General features: G+C 41.2%; 1 protein-coding gene across 1 annotated transcript in view; it reads right to left on the bottom strand.

Moving 5' to 3' along the window:
• LOC146664033 (rho GTPase-activating protein 44-like) overlaps positions 1-15,353 on the bottom strand; it is a 99,700-nt gene extending 84,347 nt beyond the window's left edge. The window contains exon 1 of the mRNA XM_085417038.1: positions 15,076-15,353. Coding sequence (XP_085273164.1) covers positions 15,076-15,128 — 53 coding nt within the window. The 5' untranslated portion in view covers positions 15,129-15,353. The remainder of the gene's footprint in view (positions 1-15,075) is intronic.
• Between the last annotated feature and the right edge of the window lie 5,804 nt (positions 15,354-21,157).

Here is a 21,157-nt window from a genome sequence, read left to right as displayed (position 1 = left end):
ACTATTAGTTTCTCTGCTACTGTCTTATTTATGTGTTAGGATCCTTGGGATAATTTTAACTAGTATGATGATGTGTGTTGGGAATTATATGTGTCTTTGGTGCACATCATCTGATGTTTGGGCAGCTATTCATATGCTTTGAGTATCTTTTCCACAAATAATTATTTTATATATTCACCAGTTGGGCCCAGGCCCTCATTTTAGGGTTGACAGTGTTTTAGTAGGTAAAGGTGAAAAGCTCGGACATGAATTGAGCTGTGGTTTGGGGAAGGCCTCGAAGGGGACTGGGCCTGGCAGATCCCCATGTACTAAACAGAAGTTAAGAAGGGGAGGAAGGGTGGGGCACGTAAACGAGAATAAACAGGTTGTAGAACTGGGGGAACCTATATAGATGAGAATATGAATTTGTATTTTAACTGATTTGTGAATGAACTAAAACCGAAGGAGGGTTTGGAGGCGTGGCACCGGTGTGAATCATTCTTAATGACCACATTATCTTCTGATAGCGGCTTCTAGCAGGATAAACCGCCACGTCACAAAGATGAAATCGTCTCAAACTGGTTTCTTGAACATGACAATGAATTCACTTTGCTCAAACATCACCAGATGTGGTGGAACAGGAGGTGACATGGCAGTCGACAAATCTGCAGCAACTGTGCGATGCTCTCGTGTGAATACGGATAAAAGTCTCAGAGGAATGTTTCCAGCAACGTGTTGAATCTGTGCCACAAAGAATTAAAGCAGGAGGGAAGGAAAAAGGGAGTTCAGCCTGGTACTGGCAAGGTGTCCCATGAAGTGCTTGGTAAGTATCGCTGAGCTGCTAATAAGGGGGAATTAGTGCATATGTTGAGACTATGTCTGTGTTTGTGTAATATTGCATGTTCTGAACTTATTATATCTCTCATTTGATGAATTAAAAAACTAAAAATCTAGATACACACTGGAAAACTTGAGCTCAGAACAATAAAAACTTGTGTAAACTATAATAATGATGTTAATCATGCTGCAGTGTTTGAAGGCCTGTGAATAAAAACTCTAAAGCCTTTTAATCTGTGACTGTGGGCCCCCTCAGACCGTCCCTGATCCACATGAGCCCTCCTGTTTGCATCAGCGGGTGACAGGATGTTGACGTGATGTATTTTCTCCAGAACGCTGCTTGGCAGCTCGGCTACGCTCAGCTGCAGAGCTGTGAAAGAGACATCAGCGTGCCTCCACCTCCTGCAGCCACTTCAGCGGATTTCATCTCACAATTAGGTTCAATTACAACTGTGAAAATATTTGAGGAGCTCTGGGAGTACCCGCTCCGTGGTGACGTCGTTTCCTGTTGTGTTGAGGCTCCTCTTGGTGTGGATGCCCGTCTCTGGTTTCAGCTGAGAGTGTCTAATAGTCCGCAGAGGCTGCAGGCTGTTTTTAAGAGCGGTGGAAACCGGTGTCAGCTGAGCTAATGTTTCCAGGATGAGTCAGCTGTGCCGGGTGCTCGTCATCACACAGGATAGGTGGAGTATGGTCGGAGCTGGGTGGATAACATCGGTGTCGACAGAGCTGAGGCACCCCAGCTGTTTAGGCAACATGGGTGTGTCACAGAACGCCGTTTGGGCGCTTGCACCCAGGAGTTGTGGGGAATTGGTTTCTGTGCTGCCAACTGAAATTATGTGAAAACCCATCCTGTTGTTTCTGATGCTTTTAGGACCCTTCAGTTCTTTTGAAAACACTTTTCCAACATGACGAGAAAGACAGCCCGCACAGAGCCCCGACATCAACCTCATCAAACCTCTTTGGACTGACTGGAACACCAACTGTGAGCTTTATCAGCCGACATCAGGGTTAGACCTCGCTAATGCCCCGGCGGCTGATAAGGGAGGAAAAATCCCTGCAGCATCTGGTGGAAAGACTGAAACCAGAAGAGCGGAGCGGCAGATTAACACCCGCGGTTTTTCAATAAGATATTGAACACAAATCTCTCTATGGGTTCAGGTGTGTATGCACAGATAGTCCCAGAGCCTGAGATGACGGCTTAAGCTGTCAGGTTTTGTTCAACCAACAGTGCCACCCTGAATATATTCTATCCAGTCTGATAGAAAGCATGAGAAAATCATTTTTACCTTTGCTTTTTCCATGTTTACTGGACGAATTAGGGAAGTAAATATGAAATTAAATATCCACTGAGAACTACTGGACTATTCATCAAAGATCACCCTAACTCTTATAAAAGACTTCTGACTATCTGTCTTGGTGAGGTGGACACCTTTTTCTAAATTCTCACCATCTCCCGTATCCACAGAGCCAAAAGATGTTCAGATTAGTCAAGCATCAGCATTATGGAGGGCCTCAGGGGTCCAGCCCACACAATAAAGACACCTCAGCTACAAGTTACAGCTATTAATGCAATCTGGTAATGAAACACACCCATATTACTGAATTCAGAGCAGCTAATGTTTCTCGCAACTGTTGTCAAAACAAACCGCTGCCATGGTGTGCTGTCATCCTAAGGTGTCAAGTACTGTCACTGTGCCAGAGTCTGACCAAAACACAGAAGGGCCCTTTGGTAGCGTTCACTGACTCACCGACCACGACAATTATTGGACACAAAGGGATACTGGAATATTTTTAAATGCTAAATACTCCACAATGCACCAGCGTTACGGTTTCCACACAAAGATGAATGTGGATGTCTTCATGGCTGTCCATTAGTTATCACCACTGCAGTATTCTCCTTAACGATAAGTATCACCACTCAAAGTCTCCACATCTGCACTGGTACAGGAGAAGAAGAAGTCAAACCCTGAAGCCAGGAAATCGCAGAGTTTTTTTCCAAAGTCAAAAATGTCTCATCTTTTCAAATATGTGAATCTCTGACCTCCTGTTCGTGTCATAAAAGAAACCAACACCATGATTGTACACTCTTGTCTTCAACTAGGGTGCGGCGCCAACGTCAAAACGTGCAGGTAAAGAAATTGAGGGCTGCATAACCCTTTTCCCACACACACATTCATACAAGCACTTTTTTCTAAATCTAAATGTGTGCTCACATTCCAATGACATTTGGTATCATTAACTTTAATTTTAACAAGCGAGGTCATTGTTGTAAAGCAGTGTAAACAGAAATCAGGATCCTCATTCAGTTTTGATGCCTGAACTTAAATTCAGTTTCATTTGTATTGCACGAAATCACAACAAAAGTCACCAAGAGGCACTTTATTTTGAAAGGTAAAGACCCTACAACGATACAGAGAACAGCCCGACAATCGGACCTCCTCCTATGATCAAGCATTTGGCAACAGTGGGAAGGAAAAACTCCCTTTTAAGAGGTAGATCCCTCCTCAAGGAGGTGCAGCCATCTGCTGTAACTGGTTGAGGGATTAATAATGACTAATAATTAAAAGAAATATATGAACATTTAGAGGGTGAAAAGAAACACAGCAAAGAGACAAGACATGTCATCACTGCCTCACCCTGCGTGTCCTTACGCCCTCGCCGCACTCTACTGCTGAAGGACAGCTTGTGCATTTTTGTGAGGCTCCGACAGATGTGACACAACAGCAGTATCCGACGTTCTGGGAATGAGAACTGCTATGAATAAAGAAAACACCACAGCAGCAGTGTCATCTGCAGTCTTCTCCTATCTGTCACCTCTCAGATATCTAATAAATATCCAAATGAAAACAGCAACTGTTCTCAGTCAAACCTCCCTGAAGGTAAAAAAGATGTAAAACCTCCTCCCTGCTAAGCTATTCGAATAACTAAGCTGGCATCTAAGCAGCATGCTGGTTGATTTCCAAACTTTGTAAATAAGAAAAACAATTTTCTAAATGCCAGCTTGTGTTCAGCAGCAGAAGGAGCAGAGCTGAGGAGGTTGGGTATCTGTTTGTCGGCTCCTCGGTGGCTCAGCAACAACCCAGAGCAGCGTCTCCATCAACACACTCCAGTGATTTCAATAACGCTCCACTGGCAATGACATCTCCCCAAGTAACTCCGTCAAATTCACCCAAGTACCTGGCGTCTCACAGGAGCATTGACAGACAGGACCAGAGAACGTGTCTGTGGTTCTTTTTTTTAACTCATATTTGAACCTAAAATCTTCACTTTTTTTTAAAATCGCAAGTAATTAAAACTGATACACGATCCAGTTCTGTGAGCTGGAGGAGAATATCTAATCAGCCGTCGTGTCAGACGAGGCTATTTTTGTCAACAGTCCCACCATATCATCTTCTCTCTCTCTCTATGCTAATTACCTTCAGGGCAGAACTGTCAAAGCAACATTTCAGAAGGTGCTGCGCTTTCACAAAGTAAAGTTTAGGCTAGAGGACTGAGGGGCTGCAAAGGATGTCAAACTAACAAGATGGTGAAGACAGAAAGAGACGGGGCAGGCATGGAAATGAGCATGAGAGGCAAGCAGAGGAAAAATACAGTCAAGGTAAGGAAAACCAGGAGGGCTGGGAATGCTTCTGTATCCTGACGTTAACCACCTCTTTATTAATAAAGGTTTAGTTGTGTTGAAGTCAAAGCAAATTTTTCTAAAACTTTAATAATAAAATAATCCTGAAATAGTAATGTTTCAGTTTGAAGCATTTTTGCATTTCATGTAGAGAAATAAAGCATACTACTTAGAATACTGTCTATAAATGACAGCTGTAGCTTCCAGGTTTGAATGTGAATGCAGTTACTCAGCCCCCCCCCCCCCAATAATTCGAAGGGCTCGATTGGTAGTTTCAGGTCACTTTGAACATGCATGCCTTTTGTAAATTTAGTTCATACGCTGTTCGTACGCTTTTTAGCCAATGAGGATGCAGTCCTCGGTTTCACAGTCAGAACCACCACCTCGCTCGTAAGGTAGTGACGGCGAGGACTTTGGTACATAGACTGTCTCAAATAGTTTCACCACGAACGGAGGTGGAGTCATCATGTTAGCCCAGTTAAACAGAACAGATAAAAGAACCATGAGAAAACCGCTAGCCTGGCTCACCTGAGTTTAAAAAATACAGACTCCAGCACTATCACAGTGAGTTACGACCTTACTGACCTAGATAGGCAGCAATAGCGTTAGCTGATAGCTACCCATCTCTACCGTCTTATCTGAAAAAGGTCGCGTTTGGTTTCACAAAACTCAGATGGCCCAATGATGCCAAACTCTTTAAATTGGCAGGCAATTTCAAGGTGGCTACATCCATCTTTTATATAGAGCTGGTATATGGTAGCATCACAGTAAGATAACAGAATCACCCAAACACGCTCCCTGAGCCCCTGAGTTTAAAAATATATATATTAGATAACCACTTTTCCTTAACTAGGTTTTCATCCAAATGTAGATCAATTTTAACTGAATTTTCAGAAAGCTGAAAAAAATAAATGTACATTAGGTTAAAGGTGCTGACAAACCCAGCTGTAAGAGTCTCACCTCACTCCCAAAACAAAACAAAACAAAAAAAATCTGTGCATTTCCCAAACTGCTCCTTTAACTGTGTTCTGTTCCCTCTGCAGTGTCACAGCTGCTACTGTGTCTCACAAATTTGTAAGCACTGTGAAGGTAGCAAAACGGGTCAGTTTCCAACTATTTGTAGGAAGCCCTCATTAATAGACTTTCATCATGATCAGTGAGGAAGACTTGGACAGGTACATGAGCCCACACACACAGATTTTTACGTATATGCACACACACACACACACACACAAATGAGCCCACACATGAGTGTGCACTGGTAGACAGAAATGCCTCTAATGATGCTCATAACAAACCTCTCCGAGTGCCAACACCTCAGAGGAGCCTGGAGAGATGCAGCGCTTCACGCTGTAAACATAATGCCACCCATGTCCGTTCCTCTTTACGCCTTCAGCTCGTAGCTACCATCAGCGCTAACCTTAATTATTTCATTTTGCTTTCAGGTCAGCATATTTCCACTGTACACACTCTGCAAAGCAGCCTGAAAACTTAATTCTGTTCAAATTAAGGGCGATCAATTATCAAATCCAGAGGATGATACAGCTCCGTGTTTGACAAATGGGCTCATTAACTTTCAACTGGATGATCTGGCATGTGAATGGGATGGGAGGGAGGCATTAGCATAATTTATGTTCAGCTCTATGGAGACATTTGTACAAACCCAACATACACATGCAAGATAGGAACGCTCTATTTGCACAAACAACAAAACACAAACTGTAAAACACGTTTTAGAAAGTGGCCAATAAAACACGGAAGTGTACACAGCTGGATTTAGCAGCCACGAGGAATCCTGCAGCCGCTTACAGACACATGGAAGTCCAAATAGACAAATAATCAATTGTTGGGGCTTCACTGAGCTCCTCGCAAGTTTCCCAGACATTGCAAAATAGATCTGACAAGATTCTGTATATTAAGAAACGCAAAACAAGAAGCAAGCCTTTCACTGGCTGATGGCAAAAACATGAACAGAGCACAAAAATTCCAAAACAACTCACAGAGCAAAGGTTTCAATTAAGAAAATTGCCTTAATGCAGCTGTTTTGCTGATTTCGGCGCTAGATAAAATTCTGGAGAACAGACCAACTGTTTGAGGAGAAATGAAACAAAGATGATGGCGGGATGAAGAAATGATACAAAAGCAACAAAAAATAATTATTGAAAATGAAAAAGGACAGCAACGTAAAGACACAGAAAAAACAAAGGTATTCAAGGACACGTGATCCACCGGTTTATTTGCAGGAACAATGTGCTGTATATCTATATATTTATATCTTATACCTGCATCTACCTGCAACAAGTGCACAGATATACATGAATGGATTTTGAATGGATTTATTTCATAAATGCATTTGTTGTGTGTTGCACTGAATTACTATGCAACTATGAAACAGCCTCGTGTGTGTTAACACCACAGGGTGACAGCAGTATTTGCTGAAGCACACTTCATTACAGTCACAGCATGCTGTCTTTAACAGACTCTGCTCATGTGTTGATCATAATTATTGATAGCTTGGTATAATAAGTTGCCTCGTTTGCAGTTGCAATGTTGTCTGCGTCACTGTTTAGATTTCTCAAGGTGTGACAACAACAAAAGTGGCCAGTAGGTGTCCCTGTGGAGAAAACACCTAGGTCACATGAGCATGGCTAACTGATGTTTAGCAAGTGAAACAATCATGTTAAAACCAGATCAGTTAAAATCAGTTTTGTTTATATAATGCTGAAACAGAACAACATTAAGGTTTGTTTTGCTTGTGCAATACTTGTCCGTAAAATAGCATTATCAAAGTATGATGACAGCAAGAGTGGCCAGTAGGTGTCACTGTGGAGACGACTGTCAGATTGTTTTAAAACCTCGATAAAATTCATTTCAGATTTTCACAAAGCTGCTGAGGCACTAACAAGTGATGTAACAGCATGAGGCGGGAACAGGGTGTGTTTCTATTTTATATTCTGTTTTATTTTATTGTAACTTCCCCTCATTCAGTTTATAATGGTTTGATCCACTCGTATATCGATTGCTCTGATTTGGTTTGGTCAGTTTTGAAGTATGGAGGCTTGTTTCTCCCACTTGGGAAGAATGTTTTTTTACCATCAACAGGTGGAAATTTCAGGTTAGAGATCTCAAAAAGTTGACCTGGCGATGATTCAATTATGGTTCAAGCTTTACAGTGTTAAATAGAAATTTTGAGATAATAGCCCAAAATTTTTGACTTATGGAAGGCAGAAGATTTTTTTTTGGTTTCGGCTTTTTAAGTAGTATTTTTTGATTTGCAGGCTTATTTGTTTCTTAGAAATATCCCGTTTTTGAATTGCTCTGTACCTGCAGTAACATTACACCTGAACCTGTGTTACAACCTCATAAATATTTTGATTGTGGCTTTGTCTGCAATCGTTAATATAAAAGATCTAGTTTCACACTGATGACAGTGCAGAGATCTAAAACAGACGGGAGTATAAGAGGACAGCACATAGATGAAGGGAGAAGAAAATGACTCGTTTCTTTGATGAATCTCAGCGTCAGGCTGTTCAGCTTCTTGCTCCGACAGATCAAACCGTGTCACGGGCAGCAGCAGAGGTCTGCGAGCCTGTCAGCATCACCACGGGGCGGCACATCGCGCCATCCTCCCTCCTGCCGTCGAATAAAACCTAACAAGCGTGGCCGGGTACTTTCTCAGGTTTCATCAAAGGGAGAACAACAAAGCACAGACATCAACAGCGTGCATGCAGTCCACAGAGAACAACAAGAATCACTGGTCACACAGGTTCACCCATCAATCACAAACTCACTATTGTGTCCTGCAGCTCAGAATATGTCAGGGAAAATAACAATGCATGAAATGAATAACCAAAATAATAAAGGCATTAAGGGCATGCCTGTTTTTTATTTTGGGGGTTTTTTGTGCTGTGAAAGAAACATATAATTTACCTGGGCTGACGGGAGGTGATGGTTTGGGGACAAAAAAATAAATAAAATGGAACAAATACAAACAGCAGTTTCTGAGGTTTGGTGAACTGAAGCCTGAACATTACACAGTGACCAAAGGAAACAATTTCCCTGCCTGTCGATGAAGATTGCGAATCCATTTTTCCACAAGTCTTTAATAGATTTTTTGCGGTTTTTAGTCTTATCTCGCCGTGACATTCTTCAGCCTCCTCTGCAACGCCTCAACTGAATATATTTCTTTTTCTGAATACTATAGGGACAAATGTTTTTACAGAGTGACCCCACAAGGCAAATAACCAGTCGGATTCATTTATCACCGACACAAAAATGTGAATGAGTAGATGAGTTAAAAATACTCTGCAGAAGAAGTGACGGCGCCAAAAGAGGATTAAGCCCATCGCCTTCCTGCCATAACCTCGCTGTGCTCACAGAGAGTCACACATTTTCATTCAGGCACACAGTTTACGCAGCATTACGCAGGATTAATGGTGCAGACTGACTGTTTTAGAGATGATTTTAACTGTGTCTGAACCTCTCTTGACCTATATCCTTAACTGGAGCAATGCAGCAATGTCATCCTGGAGGGAGATGCTTCATTAGTTCGAAGATGCCAGTGTGCCTGTTTCCTGCGGTTTTTTTGGAAGCTGCAAATGCCACTCTAATGCTGAAGACAAGCAGAAAGGAAAAAGATAAACTACATATTCCATACATAAGCTTAAATTGCACTACAAAGCAGATACATACTTAAATAAAATGCAAAGATATATGAATAATACATACAAAACACATTAGCCAAGCTTGTGAGAGGCTCACTGTATTGTGAAGTAAGTCTATAGACACAAAATTGACAAATAAACATGTTAGAAGTGAATTAATACTAATAAATAATACATGGTATGAGCTTAATCTTTCTCGTGGTTACTTATGTTGCACCTTACTGAACTGTAAAGGATGAAAAATTAAATTCAAATGCTTTACGGGGTAAAATATGCATTCATATCCAGACTGAGTACAAACACAAATGAGCGTGCTATGTGTAAACAAAGTCTGGGATCAGATTTCCAGTAAAATGTTAACATAGAGAGACAACAAGGCACTTTCACTTCTGTTTACATGAGGCGGGAAAGACTGAGTTTAGGATTATAGACTCTGCATAAAAGATGGAAGCAGAGAAGTCATTGTGGCAGGGGCTTAAACCTGCATTTTTTTCTGATGGCCAGCAGGGGGAGAAAACAGCTCTCCACTCCCTACTGCCTGAATAAACCCAAAGCAGACACATTGGAGTTTAATCTGGGTTACTGATGGCTTTCTCAGGCAAAAGTTAAGGTCAAATTTGGCCCAAAGAAACCACAAACATGGGCCAAACAATTATTTTGTGGGAAAACCTTCCAGTTGACGTCTCAGTCGCTTCAAGTCCCACTGCGTACAAAATGTTTGCTTTATAAATGATGGTCACTACTGCAGCTAAACGAAGATTAAAGCAGAGAATGCAAGCCTACCGTGTAACTAACAGTACCCCCAGTTTCACAGTGACATCCAGCCCTGCTCATGACACCAAGAAAAGCTTGTAGCCTCAAAGTAGCAGTTTTCACTTACTCAGAACCAAACATCTTTTCTAATTGGAGGTAGCTTATCTGTCATTTGTTGTGTCTGCACTGCAGGAACTGGGGCCTGTTGTAGTTCTTACAAATCTGTATTCGGGGTGTTAAGCAGCTCCTGCTATTGAGTAGGTCATAATAGCGTCTTGGAGTGACGCGGGTAAACTGTGATTGTTCAAACACACTTGACGCAGCACAAGCAAAAAGCCACCTTCAAAAAATATTAGTGTAAGATTAAGCAAGAGCTCTTTACGTTACGTTATTGAGCCTCTATGCAGCAGAGTAAATACACAACACAATGCAAAAATCTTTGCTAGCTATTCTCCTCAACTTGCTAAACATTCACAACGAAGAGAGAATTATAGCGCTGACTGCATTTCTCCACCAAGGATGAAAAGTCCCTCCATGCATCCACAAAGACATCTGAATCCAAATCAGCCTGCGATATTTTCATGTCAAGAAAATGTCTCCCAATTTCTACATCATTTCAGTGTAATATTTGTCAAAATGGGATTAGAAATGTCCAGATTTTTTTAGCATTTAAACAAGAAAGCTAAACAAAAAACAAGCAGGAGCGACATGATAAATGTAGATAAATAAATAGATATGTGACAGTTGACCAGAACTGAGCAGCGTAATCTTCATCAACAGACAAAAAACAAACAAACAGATAAATACAACCAATGAAATGAATTACCAACCTCTCGCTGGCTATGATTGCGCTTCAGATTTCTTATGCAGCATTCCATTTGAAGTCGGAATTGGAATTTCCAAAGTTGGAGCTGCCCAACTAACCCTGATTTAACAATCCCATGTGGCGGCAGATAAAACTGAGAAACTAAATAAGCCGTAAGCAGCGCACTGACCAGGCTCTATCCATGAACGTGCTGCAAAAAAACAAGCACTGCTCTGTATTTCTGGCGATGCATTGATGGCTCTACCTTACTAATTAGCAAAAAAAAAAAAATGCAACTTTACTACTGGAGTGCACTGACCTTGGGAGTGACATCACTCCCAGCTCCATTGGAACGCAGTATTATCAGCAATGCCAATGCAAACAGAAAACAAAGCTTTGAATTATTTATTACCTCTGCAGTTTGTACTCACCCCCAGCTGGTCCCCAGAACTTCTAAAACCAGCGTAACTGCTGTTGTATATTGATTGTTGAATACTGAATTGTTTCAAATGGAGTTAAACTGAATATTAAAGGATCTGGAAAGCAGTATTGGTCATACTTTCCCTTCCTAACTGTCTTTTTACTTTCTCTTAGTTAGTTTCGGAAGCTCATACCTGGTTACGAATGCTAACAAGATGTTATTTAGACCCTCAAGCAGCATGTGAAAAAAGCTGGCCTCAAATCTGCAATTTCACAGCTGAAGAATGTAAAAAAATGACTTGTCAACATTAGTGCACGTTTAGGGGATTTTAGAAGCACTAATTGTGAAATGATAATTATGAAGCGGACAAATTGTCCGTGTAGTTTATGGTCACTGAGGTCAGCAGCAGCTGATGTCTGCAGCCGTCAACACAAACCGGGTGATGCAGGCTGCCAAGGTCAAGGAGAAGATCTCAGCAATTACCTGTGTGGCCAGCCGTCGGGCAGCGTGTTGAGTCTCTACCCTCTAAATATGACTAATTGCCCCTGCTGTTCTGCTTCTTATGATACAGGTTAGAACTCATTACCAGGATGTTCCGCCTCACTGGGCTCTAGAGAAGAAGAAGAAGGGGAAATAAACAAGCAACTAACCTACCACACAGGCCTTTTTGTGTCTGTAATACTTACCAATAATTGTTTGGTTTTATTTGGTGAAGTGCATTAAAGCTTTTGTCCCCTCAGGCCCAAGTAGGGCATAATTCCCGTAATTTTTTCGTAATGGGAAAATGTTCTCCGGGGATTTCTGATACCTCTACCAAGCTCACTTTGCTTGGCATTAGCTGCAGTAATACCTTTTTCATTGATTTGTATCAGCGCCTCTGCCTGCACTCTGCGTGTAGCCGAGTAAGATGCTGCATAAAAACGTTTTAGCCTCCAAAAGTAAATTGAGGATGCTCATAACAATTTGCCTTAAACCGGCTGCAGCTTAGTGCAGTTTTTCAAGGCACGTAGCACTTGGTCCCAGAATCTAGGGGAACTTTTTGTAAGTTTATAGGGATTTAAGTTTTTCTTCATGAAATCATTTATGATCAGGTGGTTTGGGGCAGATTTCAGATCTCTGGTGTCTTCTGTCACTTTAGGGAACCTCAGACTCACTGCATGATGCTAAGCTGGGGATTCTGGTTTTAGACAACTTTCAGGCTCTACTGGTTTTGGACTGAATAAGGAGCTGGGTTGAAGACTGATTTTGAGGTTAATCTCGGTCATCATTGGTGGCTGGTTTGGACCTGTTTTGGCTTTGGTTAATTTTGGACTTGGTTTTAGAAGGTCTCTTCACGTAACCCTGTAATATTCAGATCTGGTTTCTGTGGGGAAAAACTCATCTGCTGGGGGACTGTATATTTTGGTACTCTGCACTGCTAGAGAAGAAATTTAGGATGATGAGACAAATGTATTACTGTATAATCTGAAGTACTAATCTACAGTAAAAGTTTTGCATGCCATGAAACCTTGTCTGCATGCCAGCACTGTCAGTTAGTGCTGTCAGCCAAGCAAAACAAACAGGTTTTACAGTACTTACATCACCTCAGCAGTGCATACCATAATGCTTTATAATAAACCTGGTGGAGCTGCAGTTAACAACAGGCTACAAATCACTCCATGTCCTTATTAGACAGGTCCTGTTTGCATATACGACAGTCTTTCTGTTGTAAGGTTATGTAATAATTTTAATGGGCTAAACAACACGTCAGAACACAAGACAAACTGCCAAGGGTGCAGTATTAACATATGACATTTATTTTCAGTTCAGCTATGGGTGTGGTGGGAAAACAGAAGCAGAGACAAAGTCTTCACAACACCTATTTACAGAAAAGCTTTAGCTACACCTATCTTAACTGGAATTTAAATATGATTCCTTCCTCTCTAGGCTTGGCCCAAAGGCTTAAAGAGGCTACGACACCCGTGTCCTCCTACATGGATCAAATAGCACTTTACACTTGATTGAGGAAGCATATTGAGCATGTTTTCAAACAATGAAAGCTAAAATGAGCTATATACTTTCAACAAGACTCAATCTTGACTGAGAGCTTAACAAACTCCAGAGTTATCTGCAGCATCAGGCCTGGCAGGAAGAAAACAGATGCACTGATAACAAATAAATCACATAAACCTAAACACATTAATCCTAAGTATTTTCACATTTGCGTACTATCTGATGCGAATTTGTGCAGTCAGGATTTACTATGGATTAATCACTTCTGCATTCTTCCACTGGGTTTGAATGGTGAGGCACTTCCAGGATTAAAAAAAAAAAAAGCTCTTCCTGAAGCTTGACACCAAAACACTGAAAAGTAATTTAGACAATAGGGACCTACTCTGGGATTTCACCATGAATTGGATATATAGGTGAAAAAGGTGGAGTTACAAGTTATAAGCTTTTGCACAAAAAGGCCAACCTGCCCCACCTCAACAAGGACAAAAAATAGAAATGGAGCAAACACTTGAACTCTGAAAGACTCAAATGTTGTTTGAGATATTAATCAAAGACGAAACAGCAAGAAATTTTCCCAATTTCTAATGATTTCTCCCGTTCTTAACTGAAATATGCCATTTAAAAGCAATAATTAGCCAAAAAAAATTCCAATACAGTTAGTGAAAATACTGTATTTTACACACCTGTTACAGACACTTGTAAAGTAACATATACAAAAGGTTCTATAATCATGTATTAACTTAGTTACTGAGTTGTATTAGTATTGGAGTTCCTCAGGGCTCAATATTTGGTCCTCTTTTTTATTTTTATTTTTTTTTAGCATCGATATGTTTCATTAGACCAAACTACGTAAAACAGTCCCACATTGACTACAATCCCTCGGGTTCTGTTTCCAATCTTTATGGTAAGCTAAATGACCTGTTTTTGTTTTATCAGCTGTTTTGGAACCATTATATTGTATTCAGGAACTTTTGAAGATGCCAAATCTTTCTTAACTCGTGAAAACACAGATGATGAACTCGATTTCAGGATACTGCAAGACAAAACAACATAATGCAAGACTGAAGAAAATGTAAGGTGAATTCTTGCCTTGTCTGACCAATAAAGACCAATCCAGGCACCAGAGATAAACATCTGATCAAATCATCTGTTGGTCCAGCTATCGCACCACTGGGGCAAATGGGCTGTGTGGGTAGGTAGAGCAACTTGGTGAGATTATGTGAGGCAGCACTGGTTGCCATTGTGATAATATTGTGTAGTCCGAATGACTCACTGGGAATTCCCATCTCGAATTCTTCCTACTCAGCCCATCTATCCTAGAACTTCTTTTGAAGCTCAATAGACACAGCTGCAGTTTTAAAAATATAACTGTAAAATGTTGGGATAAAATACTCAAACGATTAACATCACTGCAAACCCCACCCCAAAACTTCCTGCACTTTTATATAATATTACTACGCCCTAAGCAGGGACTTGGACCCGGTTACATCAGGGTTTTAAGATTGGTCTTTGAATGCCTCGTCAAACATAAAAAAAAAAACATATTTCACCAGTTTACATCCCACAGATCACCCGCTATGCCACACTAATTTGATTAAAAGGCGCCTTGAGCATCTTCATAGAGGCTGTATGTTGACTCCCCTCCAGCAGCAGGATGCCTTGAAGCTGCCCTCTGCTTTGATTTCATTGGTCAGTGGGCAGTAGCCCAGCTTCTTGGGTACCATGTCAGTTCCCCGCTCGTCTGCGTGCGGGTACGCTCCTTCCTGCTGAGCTCAATCAATCACACCCCGTTCAAGCTGCAACTGTGACCTACACTGACAGTTAATGCTTTGTGCAAATCAAACCAGCTGAGCAGCAAAAGCCCGACGCGTGAATGACTGAATACTGTACACACATACACACACACAACCGACGAATTCCTGCTTTGGCCGCTTGACCCAGAGCCAATTAAAGCGGGACGCATGCAGCTCGGTGTGGCCAATCTAACGCGCCGTTTCACGCTTACCTGCCCACTGTTTGGTTGGCGAGCTGTCTCATTCGGTTGAACTGCTTCTTCATCTTGTGTTTTTCTGCGTTACCACCGAGCGGTAGAGCCACTCTACATATCTCATTGATGGGATAAAGTCAGATGTCCGCGCTGGTCTACAGCAGGCGAGGAGGCTTTAAACATCCACGGCGTGCATCGCGGTGGGAAACACACGGGAGACAGTCGGCGCGTTAATTCCTCCTCATTTTGCTGATGAGGACTGCGCGTCTCTGTATCCGCTCCGCTCCGCCGCTCCGGAGATGCTGGACCAGTTTCTCTCTCCCCCTCTCTCTCGGCCGTGTCAGCTCGACGTTTCCAACCAGTGCATCCTGGGAAATGTAGTTTACCTACATTCCTCCTACTGGAGAGCGCCATACTAGTGCTAAACCATCACATTTATAATCCTGATTCAGGAAATGTCCTTGCACTGTGAAAGGGGGACAACAGGGACTTAATTTTTGCCTATAAATAAAATCCTTCATATTAAATGAAAGTGTTCTACCTAAAACTTCTCCTCAACAGCCTTGATTGAAACAATGTTTCCCTTCATGTCATATATACACTGACCTGATACACGTGCTCCTTTTTACAAATATCCAATTAGCCAATCACATGGCAGTAAACTCAGTGCCTTGTTGAGAAGACTCGCTGAAGTTCAAACCGAGATGTTGGTGCCAGGTCTGAGTTTTCCAGAACTGGTGTTCTACTGGGATTTTCCCACGCAACCATCTCTAGGGTTTACAGAGAAACATTCAAAAGAAGGAAAATATCAGGCGAGCTAATACAACAACATGACCATCATAACCACTCATTACAATCGAATCATGTAGAAGAGCATCTCTGAACGCACAACACGTTGAACCTTGAAGCAGACGGGCTACAACAGCAGAAGACGACACCAGGTGCCACTCCTGCCAGCTAAAACCCAGAACATTTCAATTTCGTTTTAACTGTGAGTACTTTTTCATTTTTTTCAGCAGTGGTGGTTTGAGGGGAACATGTGTATAAGTAATCCTCATGAGGAAAAACTTCAGGCTTCAGTCTTTTAATGCTCATTTTTTTCTAGCTTACGCTTTGTATCATGTTAGAGAGAGCAGTTATCACTAACATGACGATCCCAGGGATCCAGCACCAGCTCTGAACTCAGAAGCCCAACCCACCTGCTATTGAAACCTTCTGTTTGTGATGGACAGGTTAGGGGTTATAAACAATATTTAATAGAAGATCTGATAAATATTTACCTGTGTGGTTCTGATTTGGTTCTGATGGGAGGCTTAGGGAAAGGCATGACCTCAGAGATATGTGTGAGTGAAAGAAAGACGATAAGAGAGATAAAACTGTATCAGTTGTAGCAGCTCTGGGGAGCTCATTAATGTTTTAGTTTCAGCATTTGATGTGTTCAAATCAAGATAAGAGTCTTAAATAAGGATGTTGTTGAGAGTCCTGTAAGCATACATTTTCCCACTCTTTATGTGGAAATGATCTCATCTCTGCCTTTGCTGTGTGTCTGTGAACAATAATACAGCAAATGTTTTTATTTCTACAGTCACATTTTCGGTGCAAGTATCAGGAATGGACAACTTTACTAAAATTCAAGGGACAAAGATAATGTTAATGTTGGATAGTTCATTGACTGAGTATTTTTCAAGCCTGACACACACTGATATGGGATGACAAAAATATGGCTAGGGGGACTTTACAGAGTGCAATGAGTTCCAGAGGACTGATGAATAAGTAATCCCAGAGCCAGATCCCAGGCTGCTCTAAGCACTAGACATATTTTTCTTTTTCTCTTGTGGTTCTCAAACTTTTGTCTGAGTCTGAGAAAAAATAATTTCTTGAAAATAAAAGTCATATTCATTCAGCTTAGCTTCATCTCATGGACCTGTGTCCATGTTCCACCTGTAAGTTTCTCCACACACCAAAATTAGAGATCCACTGGCTTAAAGGAAGGAGGCAAAAGGCTAGTTTTAACTTGCATCGTGCTCTAAAATAAGATCTGTTAATCAAGCAGAGTTACTTTAGCAGAGCAGTCAGAAATAAGCATAATAGGACACCCTTAAAGACATACAATGCTAAATTGGGTTCATTCTAAGGTGTAATATCAGAGCCACTTATTTCTTATCTGAACTGAATTGAACTGAATCTAATTTTTGCATCTAAAGCTGCAGTATATTGATTTCTTTTATATTTAAGGTAATAAGGATCTAGACAGCAGAGCTTTGCAGAGTGCAATTTTAGCCCTTTTACCAGGAAGGACTGAGTTGCAAGACATCGAGACTGAAACGTGCTGACAGAGGATGTCCAAAGAACCATGACAAGCATCTATAGGTTTCTTGGATTTGCCAAAGATACATATATTTCTAATGATTATTGATCATTGTGGCTACTGTTCTCGCCATTTTTAAGAAAGATAGACCTATCATTATATTTTTTTAAATTAATGAACGGTTCCTTGGGTAGCAGCTGATGTATGTCTGACTTAGATTCAAACGCTGACACTACTTTTCCAAAGTCGTTAATGTCGTCAATACACTATCCAGCACAAGCTTGACAACAATGTTGTACCAGGGGCTGAAGGAACATCTGGAGTAGAAGGAAGGTAAAGTACAAAGTGGTCCCAGCGGTAATCGGAGCATTAGGAGTTGTAACCCCAAAACTGGGAGGGCAGCTCCAGCAGATTTCAGGCACCATATCAGAGGTATTCAGAAGAGTGCAGTCTTACATATACCTCAGATGCTGTGCAGAACCTTCAAACTCCTAGAGGGTCCTACAGTACCTTAGCCCAGTTCTTCTCGATCACCAATGGTGGTGTCTCCTAACGGTACATATGCAGCACAGATGTTCTATCCCAGTCATTCGTTTGTGCCTGTCTGTGTACGCCAGAGGTGGACAACTTCAGGCCTCAAGGGTCAGTGTCCTGCAGGTTTTAGATCTCACCCTGCATCAACACACCTGAATCAAATGATTAGTTCATTACCAGGCCTCTGGAGAACTTCAAGACATGTTGAGGAGGTCATTTAGCCATTTAAATCAGCTGTGTTGGATCAAGGACACATCTAAAATCTGCAGGACACCGGCCCTTGAGACCTGGAGTTGCCCATCCCTGGTGTACGCAGTCCAATAGTCTAGAGGGCACCTTTGGACCTCCTGCAACTTTGGTCCTGTCAGCCACCTCTGGTCTCTTCCATCATTATGTCCATACTGCTCACCATTGTTCCCAGTGTGCTGTAACCTCTGGATCTCCAGCTTCAACAGTAACCATCTTCTGCTGATGTTATTGCACTGAGCTGCCAGGTCCTTCTAGCTCATTGTGGATGTTGGTTTTCTACTGATCCCACATGTGCTGCACATAACCTTTTTTTGTGTGTCAGCTGGCATAGTAGCATTCCACCAATTCCAATTTTTTCAGTCCTTCTCCATGTTTGCATTGTTCCAATAGGCAATGATATTTAAAGGTGGGCTTGAGGCGCTGTACTAAAGCTTTCCTGTATGAGTAACATTTGTGTTTAGGTTAGGAGATTGTGCCACCCTGTGGACAACCAGCAGTCATGCAGCTCAAAGAACCAGCTGCTGCAAGTTATTTTACTCATTCAGCTTATCAACCATATCTTAACAATGCATCTGCATGATAACAGTTGGTTTATTGATATAGCAATGTTTACTTTTATGAGTTGTTTTAAGATTTTATGATAAATTAATGTGAAAGCAGTGCTCTACAATTTGACTTAACATAAACAAGTTTCATTGTTGAGGCGGAGGTCAAGTTAAGGCAATCATTTATGCCCTTTTAAAAATCCAGCAGAATTTTTTTCCTGATTATTTTTTTGATTACTGAGATTTCATTACTCTGTTCATCAAATCATGAGTCAGTCACTCACTTTCTGCTTCAAGGTTCCTACAAATGCCGCCCTCGTCCTGATCAGTGCACAGCTATGAGCCTGTCCTTCTCCCACAGGGATCTTTGTTCTTGAAGGTTTCTTTGGTGTTGGGTGTCGTAGAATTTTGTAACTAAAGTCTGCAACATGGAAAGAGCTGTGATCAAGCTATTTATTACTGTACGCAGGAGAGCCAACACACATCAAACTTCATAGTTCACAGTCATGCCAGCTCTACCCTTGGGATGTCTCTACCCCCCGCACACAACTCTGATTGTCTTTTAGTTACAACAGGTTTCTGTCCCATGGGCTGTGGCTGGACAGAGGACAACTCCCACTATCTTTTCATGGGAAGCTCCTGGCACTGGAGTTTCATCCTTCTGAGCAAAACAGTTAGCAGATAACATAGTGAAACATCGTTAAGCAAAGCTAAGCAGTTTTCACAAGGTCACGCTGACATATACACATACTTCATCTGAGCATGCAAAGGTTATACAAAATCATACAGTGAAGTTCTAACCACCTAACTCTACACATGAGGATAAACTAGAATTTTTCCATAAAATTGGGCCAGCTCTGCCTGGAGTTTGGTAGTTTCCTCTTAGCGCTAAGAAGTTCTCAGTATTATTTTTCTTTTCTCTTTAAATGCTGAGACCTGTTTTTAGTTCATCCAATTTTTGGGAAACATTTGTGTGCAACTTCCCCTTTCTTATAAATTTCTACTTGAAGAAATACCCTTGCTTTTTCTGCCTCATCTCTTTGAGTATTACGCAGTCCTTTTCCACTGCTCTATCTCCAAGATTAAGGCAGCATGCTTTTCCTCTAGGGCTGTTATCTGTTCTGCCTCATTGCCCAATGTCTGACTGAATTCAAAGTTCTCAGAAACATCCTGTAAAATTCACTGCTCGTGTTTAGTCTGTATAGCACCCTGTGGTTCTTTCACTGTGGTGTCACTCAGCTCAGGGTGAAGAGTTGGACCAGTTTGGAGAATGTGTGGTGTTTCTGCAGGCAGTGGGCTTCAGTGTTGGTGCCACAGGCTGTGTAGATATTTCCAGCAGTTAGTTTAAGAACTGCTGCAGACTCTTGGAGGATCACTGTATACTGTGGTCATGGAGCTGCAGCAGACTTCAGTTTTGATGCTCTTGCAGGCTGTTCCATAATTTCAGTTCTTGATTTTCAGCAGATATTAGAGCTGTGACCTAAACTGAAATGTTTGAACTCTTCACTTTCAGCAAGGATCAGGTGTTTCAAACTGTCTTTCGGGATTTGTAAAGCAAACCTTTCTTGTTCTAGTGCAGTTACCTCCACATAATTTGGATCTGAATGAAAGCACTCTTCAGATTCAGAGGCTGCACTTTTCACACCAACTCAGGAGACAGCTGATTTTACAGGGTTTTACTTTCAACTTGTTTGGACTGCACCAGTAAATTCATCACTTATAGCGAAATCTGATTTTTTTTTTTAGGCATTAAAACAAGCAAACCATGGACTGAATTGTTTCTGCCTCTGTGTGTAGTTTCTTTTTTTATAGAAAAAGATTTTGATTCCTGAGGTAACAGCTGTTCTCCAGTCGGTAGAAACTATTAAACAGCAGTTACAGGCCGACTGAAACAAATCAATGTTTTTAAAATTAATTTAGTCACACTGTTTATAATGCTGCCACAATATGACCCACATGTAACTTTTGGTGCCTAGGTGGCACAGAACAATGAAAATAACATTAGATCTTAAGTCGACATATCAACAGCATCTGCAAGTACGAGAGTAAGAGCAATATTACTGACCATATAAAACTGGCATAATTTTAAAATTTGTAATAAGTTCTGAGGTCTGAGGTCTACAATTGCATTTTATTACATTACAACACCCATGACCAAAATATTGTTGTTAGTCTTTGTTTGCTTTTCCTGTTTATTTTTTTCCTCTTTTCCTTTACTTGTCCACTAAATTATCTATTCTCTTTTTCTGTGCCTCCTTAATCTTAATATCCTAAAGTCACGACCTTTATATCTCCACTGTATCTACACAATATGTGTTTATTTATCTATATAAATATTCGCACATATTTTTTATTTATCTTTATATGCCTAGATTATTCTACGTAGTGAGTATTTGGGAAGAAAGCCTACGATTAGAGCCTTTCAGCAGTTCCTCCTGCTATGACAGGGGCGCCAGTGAGTCGA

This window comes from Rhamphochromis longiceps, linkage group LG8 (genome assembly GCF_057381845.1).
Source record: "Rhamphochromis longiceps isolate RC_006_pf linkage group LG8, R_longiceps_female_GT1.1, whole genome shotgun sequence".
Classification (NCBI taxonomy): Eukaryota; Metazoa; Chordata; class Actinopteri; order Cichliformes; family Cichlidae; genus Rhamphochromis; species Rhamphochromis longiceps.
The sequence above is the reverse complement of the archived record's forward strand: the minus strand, read 5'-3'. Positions and strand labels throughout refer to the sequence as shown.